The 8288-nt window shown below is 42.2% G+C and overlaps 1 protein-coding gene across 1 annotated transcript; it reads left to right on the top strand.

Annotated features, from left to right (window-relative positions):
- On the top strand, window positions 1–7551 carry LOC125639796 (bone morphogenetic protein 2-like). Its single transcript, XM_048857498.2, has 5 exons — window positions 1–292; window positions 937–1076; window positions 2030–2146; window positions 3427–3628; window positions 7100–7551. Exons 1-5 carry the CDS (start codon window positions 1–3, stop codon window positions 7549–7551), a joined length of 1203 nt encoding a protein of 400 aa, XP_048713455.2.
- Window positions 7552–8288: the final 737 nt, after the last annotated feature.

Genomic DNA, 8288 nt, shown 5'->3' with positions numbered 1-8288 from the left:
ATGGCAGCATCCCAGGGCTGGCGCTGCCTCGTATTGCTGCTCCTGCTGCTCTGTGACCCCGCTCGCTTGTCCAGGGTGTCCGTGCGGACGCAGAGAAAAGGGATTCTCGCCGAAGCCATGCGGAGACTGCAGGAGGTCTTTGACATTGAGGCCCTGCCCCATGATGTCCTGCCTCACAGGAAACCACCCCAGTTTATGGTAGATCTTTTCAATAAGGTGGCAGATTCCAATGGGATCACGAAAGCCCCAGGGCTGCTGGAGGGCAACGTGGTGCGGAGCCTTGAAGACCGAGGTAAGCCACAGAGAGGGAGAAGATGGGGGAGAGGCTGGATAACTGGGACAAGACAAAGCTAGGGAGGCAAATTCACCCCAGTGTAACTCCACTGAAGCTAATGGGTTTGTGGGGAGAGCAGGGCTGTATCGGGGGGCGGGGGGCGGGGAGGGAGAGTGGGGGATTAAGAGTGTGCAGATGTGTACGTGTGTAGGAATGTGGAAGGGTGTTGGGTGATGTAAGGTGTTTTGTATATACCTGACCCCTGTAGATTAAACTTTTATATGGAAGCCTTTGATACAAACTCATTGCTACTTAGTGAATGTTGGGTGGGGGGTGGGGCATTCTGAATTCAAAATAAACATAGGTCTGATTTTTTTTTTTAATTCTTTTAAAATATCCCATGCACAGAAAATTTAATTTGCTCCATTTTATTAGATGCCTGGCTCTTGCATGGTTATATGCTTTTGGTTTGCTCTGAAGACCTATTTTTAATTCTATTTTCACTTCAGTGTCCTATGTCTATCACTGTTTTAACACACACATTTGAGTAGTTCTTTCTGTTACTGCAGGTGACATATTGCCATTTCCTGGAAAATCAGAGTATTCTTTCTGTGTCTTGTATGTTGGACTGGTTATTAATAATCCTGTTGTTTTTTTTCTAGATTATTTTGATCAGTCTTATTTCTACTTCAACATCTCTTCGGTTGGGAGGAATGAACAAATGCTAAAAGCTGAGCTCCGAGTTTTCAAACTAAATAAAAAACATGTGCCTCAAAAATCTTTTTGGCAACATTTTCTCAAAGTAAGTGGGCGATTATATTATTAACAATAATAACAAATGAATAATTAATCGACAGATAGTGTCTTTAAGCTAACAAAGTTAAAAAAATCAAGCATGAAAGAAATGAGACTGAAACCAACTACCCCATGAAACTATCCTGTGTTTTATGTGGTTACTGCCAGCAATGTAGAAGTTTCATCTATTTCTTTGACTCCAACAAGCAAAGAAATACAGCCAGGGTTTTGGTTTTGTTGCTATGCTATTTTTTTTTTCCTCTGAACTTTTTTCAATGAAACATCAATGCTGCCAAACAATCTACTGATTTATCTGTGCAAAAGCAAACAGGACAGTTCGGTGATCCTGAAGGTGAGCTCAAACCACAGCCAAGCTATCCCAGATTTTGAGATATTTGCAATCCAGATCCAAATTCTGCAGCTCCAGTCCATCTCGAGGGAATCAGGTGGCCTTTGAACCCAATGGGCAAATATGTGGGGCAATAGGAAACTTGGGACAATATCAAGTAGTCAAAAGAGACAAAAAATAGATGGCCAGGTGATTTTCCATTTGCAGATATTTGTTTTTGTGTGGCTCTTAGTACATGAGATAATATCCAAGTGCTGAGAGAATATTCACTGTTTTTTGTTTTTGTTATGTATATTTTCATTATGATTACCAGATATACAGGTTCTTATTTATTACTTACTCCTAAAAAATTACTAAGGATTAGGGGTATATATCTATCGAGGGTTAGAGATATAGATAGATCTATCTGTAGGTATCTAGTAGATGTACATTACTTCTTGCCCTTATGTGAAGCTGACCAGAAGCCACTTTTTAGTCTCAGTCCAGGTCAACAGACAGGGTGAATCCATCCTGGAAGTGGAGGAAACGTGTTTCTTTGATGCTGACCTCTTTGCTGGAGACAATCAATTGTTCCCCATTTAATTTTGTTTTGTTGTATTACCATATTCAAGGTGGATGTGTATGAGCTTTTGGACAGAGGAAGTAAGCTGCAGAGAAGAAATCTCATTTCATCCAGACTACTGTCTTTGTATACCGAAGGCTGGGAGGTGTTCAATGTCACGCAGACAGTAAGCGGAGAATTCTTAATTCCGTTGTTTTTTATGCTAAAGATATTGTAACAAATTCATGGCCATGGGCTAGGAACTTCATGGTTGCCACTACGCTGGATACCAAAACTTCAGGGCATTAGCAGAGACAGAACCGTAAATTCTCTAGCTCCAAAGCCACAAGCCTGATAACCTGAGCTTATTAACTGGTAGCAGCGTACGACCTGCAACAGCCAAATGACCTTAACTCTGCTCATAGTAACAACATACAATAACTACATAATTATGATTAAAGCATTTTAATGTTTGCAGTCCCAGGGTAGACGGCGTCAATTTCTTAGGAGAAATTGGTTTTTCATTTTCTTTTTATGCTCATGGCATCACTACAGGGCAGAGTTAAGGTTATTTAGGGCTTTAGCTTTGTATTTTCCATACCTTAATGTCTCTAGATCCTTATAAATGTAACCTTAACTCTAAATCTCTTTGGTTTGTAATACATGTTTTGGAGATGCCCTTAAATTATTGATATGTGCTCTCAACCTTATCTCCAGCTGAACCTGTGTTTTTGGTCTGGGGAATTTCACTTAAAAAACAAAATTAACCATCTGATATCAGTATAGATTTGCAACTCATTACTATCAGCCTTATATAATTATTTTATTTTATCTTTAAGATCAGATTCACAAGCATGCTGTGGCTGACTGGTTGAATTACCTCTGAGGTTACAATGGCCTGAGCTAAGAGTGACCTGAGCCAGTGATTTAGCTTTACCTGTTAGTCCACAATCATAATAGTCAGATTCAGCAATTGTTAATAATTTAGCTTGATTGCTAATTTCCTCCGATGTAGCCTGTGTGTGAGATTTAAATGAGTTTTAACAATATGGAAAGTCTGGAGTCTATATTATTCCATTATTAAGATTACTTGGGAAAAGAGAGGTCTGACAAAGGGTTCTAAATTCCTGGCAAGGATCAATTTTAAAATTAATTTTGACTCCTAGATTAATCAATCAATGTACTAGTAAATTCTCCAAAAAATAATTCTGTATTTAAAGGTAAGGGCTGTGGTTTTGGGGAAGTTACACTGTATGCTTCGTACAGCACAAAGATGGTGAGTTCCTGGTTTAAGTACAAAACTCAGTTTAACCTTAACTAGGCAGTTACAACTATTGTCTTCATAATAATATAATATGTCCTGGCAATCTTTTAGCCTATTCCTTCTTCCCCCATATAAACATTGCTTAGTCCTAATGAGATAGACTTACTCAAATGATCCTTTCCACTTTTCTTTTTTGTTCCGAGGTTTCCAAATGGGTGGGACACAGCAGCACTAACCATGGCTTTTTGATCACTACAACTCATCTATCTAAAACCAAAATGGAATCCAACTTTGTCAAGTTTGCCAAGAGCCAGCACAATATGCGAGACAGTAGGAATGCTTTCTTGGTCCTCTTCACCAATAATGACAGACAGAAATCTTCCAGCTTCCTACCCTCTTCCACCGGTAAGATAATGCAACAGTAACTCTTTGAACAGAAGCTCCCTTTAATTAGTTCTGTTACTTCCTCATGCATTTTCTGCAGATAGTTGCATTAGTCACAAGCAGGTTCTGACACTGAAACTGATTCTGGTTTGCTACTGTCAAAAGCTTGCTTTGATATAATCATTTTATTATTTGCCTCCTGTAGTGGGTCACCAGACATCTTAGGCCAGGTCTATAGTAGGAGCGCTTTGCTGGTATAGTTATATTAGTATTCTATACAGGCAAATGTAGTTTGGAGGCAGTTTAGACCAGCAAAACTGAAGCTTATTATAGCCCCACCGTGAGCGAAACAAATTATACTGACAAAAGTGTAGTTTTTCCTGGTATATCTGCATCAACACTAGGTGCTTTTGCCAGCACAGCTATGTCAGTCACAAAACACAACTCATCACATCCCTGACCAACACAAGTATGCTATGCCAGCAAAAGTTTATAGTCTTCCATCTATAGTCCTGGCCTAAGTATGTCTTCTCTTCATGCCCATCATTCTAGTCAAAGGTGTAGAACCAGTGACTTCCAGCCTATGAGCATGCAATGTCAACTCCACCAATATATGGAGTTCTGGACCCCATGGGATGCAAGGTAGTGCTGGGGAAGAGGACAAAAGATGATAGGGAGGGTAGCAAGCAGAAGGAGGGAAAGCAGATATATACACTTGAGGAAGGGAGAGAAGAGGACCAGAAGGGAAGACGGGCTGGAAATGTCACTCAGATTTGTGTGTGTGCATGTGCACGCTCGTGTCCACCATACAACTTTTTAGTAAGTTAAAGAAAAAAATTGGAATTTATACTACAAAGGTTTCCTATTTATGAAATGCATCTCCCACAAAAAATGTGCTGGCTATGAAGCTAAGGTTGCAGGCTCATATTGGGTTTCAGTGCATATTACCTTTCAAGCAGATAAACAACAAACATCATAACACAAACAAAAATGAGAACCCAGGAAATGCAGAGGTAAGGTTTCCCTTCTCAAACAAGCCACTCAAGCCACCTTAACTCTGCCCCTGTAGAGAGATGTTCATTCCATCTTTCCTTCTTTCCCTGTAGACTATTGAAAGCATGCTTGAAAGAACGTTGGTTTTTATCTTTCATTTCCCACAATCATGTCTTTAATACTAAGTGTGATGATTTGTCACTTCTTATGTATCTAACATCCTGACAGGGCCATAAGCAGTTAGCAAACGGAAGTGTGCAGAATCTGTATTCTCTATTTGACAAACCTCCCAGGGTACCTCAGAGGGGAATGCTATTGCTGCAAGTTACAAATCCTCTCAGGAGGTCCACAGAGAGAAGGGACTCGGTGAGCACTAAGCTTGAGGGACAGAAGATCAGGAAGGCAACCCCTTCACTCCTATGGAACTTCTGAGGTCCGCAAAAGCCCGTGGAGAGACTAAAGAGGCTTCTTGGCCCTTCACTCAGGAGGCTCGGGAACCCTGTAGCACTCTTTTATCCAGTGCCAAGGTTCCCTTAGGGTCTGAGTTACAATTTTAGGTCTATCTCTGCAAGGAAAAGGAAGTAGAAAACTTTTAGTTGTTTTATTTAAGTAAGAAAGGGACCTGCTAAGGAAAAATATATTGTGTTTATACCTATTTTTTCTTCTTTGACTCATAATAAAAGCCAAAAGGGTGTTTTGTTTTGTTTGTTTAAAAAGGGGGAAGGGTTCTGCTTCTTCTTGATTTACATTAGACTTGCAGGTCCTGTCTGGGCTGGAAGATTCTACATGACTGGAGAGCTTATGCAAATGGTGATATCACAAAATGGAAGTTCAGCTGTCCAGAGGGAAGGGGGTTTTTAGTCGGGCAGTTTAAAACTTTTTTTTTGCTTTTGCTTTTTCTTTGTTTTCTAAAATGTCGATTTAACTGCAATGACTAATTGACGCTTTGAATAAGGGAAGTTTTTGTTGACTGTTCAATACCTCACCTCTTAAATTATAACAAACATTCCTTACACCTCCCACTGATCCTCCACCAGAGCTAAGGGAGATTAGTCTTTGCAGTCCTGATACGTCCAAATAAATAAAACTTAAAAATAAACTTTCCAGCCTTATTTGTACACCAGAAAGGACCCAAACAAGACAACATTGTGCTGGCTCATGAGAACCAGACAGTGAAACTGACTAGAAACAAAAGTAAAACAGACCAGCCTAGTGCCAAGTTTACAGTGAAATTCCGGCTCCCTGTCCAGTAAAAGGACTTTATGTGGTGGCTTGGAGACAGAATCCTGCTTCTCAGTGTAGGGAACCTTTGCCCCATCTACAATTTGTGGTCAATAAATCTGGGCAGTCCATGTTTCTCTGGTTCTCTCCGTTTCTGCTCCACCTTCCTATACAGAGACACAACCAGACTTGGCTCTGTAGTGCAGGGAGCTGTGCAGTCTCCAATACTTTCACTATTTCCTGACCCTTTGTTTTGTATTTTCAGTGCTTTTTGGGCCTTGCATGCCAAGCTGAAGCGAGACACATTCAGACTGGAAATAAGGCATACATTTTGAACAGTGAGGATAATGAATCCTTGGAACAACGTACCAAGGGTCATGGTGGATTCTCCATCACCGGCAATTTTTAAATCAATATTGGATTTTTATTTTTTTTAAAGATAGGCTGTAGTTCAAAAGGAACCCTTCTGGAGGAGTTCTCTAGACTGTGTTACCCAGATCAGACTAGCCCAGTGGCTCTCAAATGTTTGTACTGGTGACCCCTTTCACACACCAAGCCTCTGAGGGCGACCCCCCTTATAAATGAAAAACACATTTTAATATATTTAACACCATTACAAATGCTGGAGGCAAAGCGGGGTTTGGGGTGGAGGCTGACCGCTCGCGACCCCCCATGTAATAAGCTCACGACCCCCTGAGGGAGTCCCAACCTCCAGATTGAGAACCCCTGGACTAGATGATCACAATGGACCCTTCTGGCCTTGGAATCTATGACTCTATGAAGAAGACCTCAGGATTTGGTCCTGAGGGAAGTGCAGCTTAATGTCTAAGTATTTAAGATTTATAATACTGTCATTGTCTAAGGCTATGTCTACACTATGAGCTGGTAATGTGATCCCCCTGCCTGTGTATACATACTCACACTAGCTATCTTTGAGTAGCAGTGTAGCTACAGAAGCACAGATAGCACGGTGGAGACATGACTAAGCCATGGGTAGCATGCAACTACCTGCACTATTGCGGCTACCCTGCTATTTGTATTCGTGTTCGCTCAATGAAAGCTCGCCTATGTGTACCCGAACAGGAGCAATCGCACCCCTTACTCATAGTATAGATGTACCATAAGTGTCATTGTCCTTTCCCAGTTTTGTTTAAATCTGTGTGTTTCATGAGGACTATCTCCTTTGAGAGCAATAAACTCCTCCCAACGTATAGACAGAAATACAGTGTTCTTCATGACAAAGGTTTACTTACCCCTGTCATGTCCTCTTGCTTTCAGAATTCCAGCCATCCTCGCCTGAAGATGATACTTCATCACACCTACCTCACCAAAATGAGGTCTTTGCAAACATCAGAGTGAACAAAAGCAGAAGAATTCGGGATACCTCTTCCTTCTCCCACAAAGACAAAATTGTGCCATGCCAGCTCAATGATCTCTTCGTCGACTTCCATAAAATTGGTTGGGCGGGGTGGATCATTTCCCCACGTGGCTACAAGGCTTATTATTGCAAAGGGGCCTGCCTGTTCCCCTTAGGGGAAAGTCTAAGAGCGACCAACCATGCTACCGTCCAGTCCATAGTGCATACGCTGAAACTGACCAAAGACGTCAGCACGCCGTGCTGTGTCCCAGACAAACTGAGTTCCATCAGTATTATGTACTTTGACGACAATGAGAATGTTGTCCTTAAGAATTATAAAGACATGGTGGCCACAAGCTGTGGTTGTCATTAACAAGAGTCCATTCTGCCTGCAACTGACTCGCATCTGGACTCAGTGCACCCGTTCTCCACAGCCCCAGTGGTGCTGGAACAACTTCTAAAGTGAGGGTGCTGAAGGCGGATACCATGTATTTGGGTTGTTATTGCTACATCAAGCCAGGGGGATGATAGCACCCCTAGTTCCAGCACCTATTCACAGCTCTTGTGATGTTCAGATTAATAACATGTCAGATCAGGGGGGAGCCAGCCAGTCAGCTTTGAAAAGGCTCCACCTCCAGGCTCCACCCATGGAACAGCAGCTGAGAGGAGAATGCTTCCAAATTCTACAGACCTGCTGACTTTTCAAAGGGTCCCATGCTGCCTGGCCTGTGGTGACAATGCAGGGAAGGTGTGGGGGGTGTTTCTGTATATACAAACCAGTGGGACAGAGCGGAACTTGGTTTAATCAGGGCTATAACGTAAAACCCTGAGCATTTTAGGCAGAACCATTGTTAGAAAACACCTCTGTTTGGTTAGAGTCTCGTTGTTGGAGCAGGGAGCCAGGATTCTTGGCTTCTTTCCCAGCTCTGGGAGACAGAGACTGGGAGCCAGGACTCCTGGGTTCCATCCCTAGCTGTGGGAGGGGAGTTACGTCTAGTTGTTAGAGTGGGGAAAGGGGAGTCTGGAAGTCAGGACTTCTGGGTTCTATTCCCTGCTTGGAGTAGGGGGCATTCTCTGCAGCTGGTTCTCAGGCCAGGCCAGCCCACTCCC

This window comes from Caretta caretta, chromosome 7 (assembly GCF_965140235.1).
Source record: "Caretta caretta isolate rCarCar2 chromosome 7, rCarCar1.hap1, whole genome shotgun sequence".
Taxonomy (NCBI): Eukaryota; Metazoa; Chordata; order Testudines; family Cheloniidae; genus Caretta; species Caretta caretta.
This window is presented reverse-complemented; position numbering and strand designations above follow the sequence as displayed.

Excerpts from the sequence above, each read along its gene's own strand:
- LOC125639796 (XM_048857498.2), top strand. The coding sequence starts at position 1 with ATGGCAGCATCCCAGGGCTGGCGCTGCCTCGTATTGCTGCTCCTGCTG. Across the intron at positions 293-936 it reads GCGGAGCCTTGAAGACCGAG|ATTATTTTGATCAGTCTTAT; the intron begins GTAAGCCACAGA and ends TTTTTTTTCTAG. Across the intron at positions 2,147-3,426 it reads TGTTCAATGTCACGCAGACA|GTTTCCAAATGGGTGGGACA; the intron begins GTAAGCGGAGAA and ends TTTTGTTCCGAG.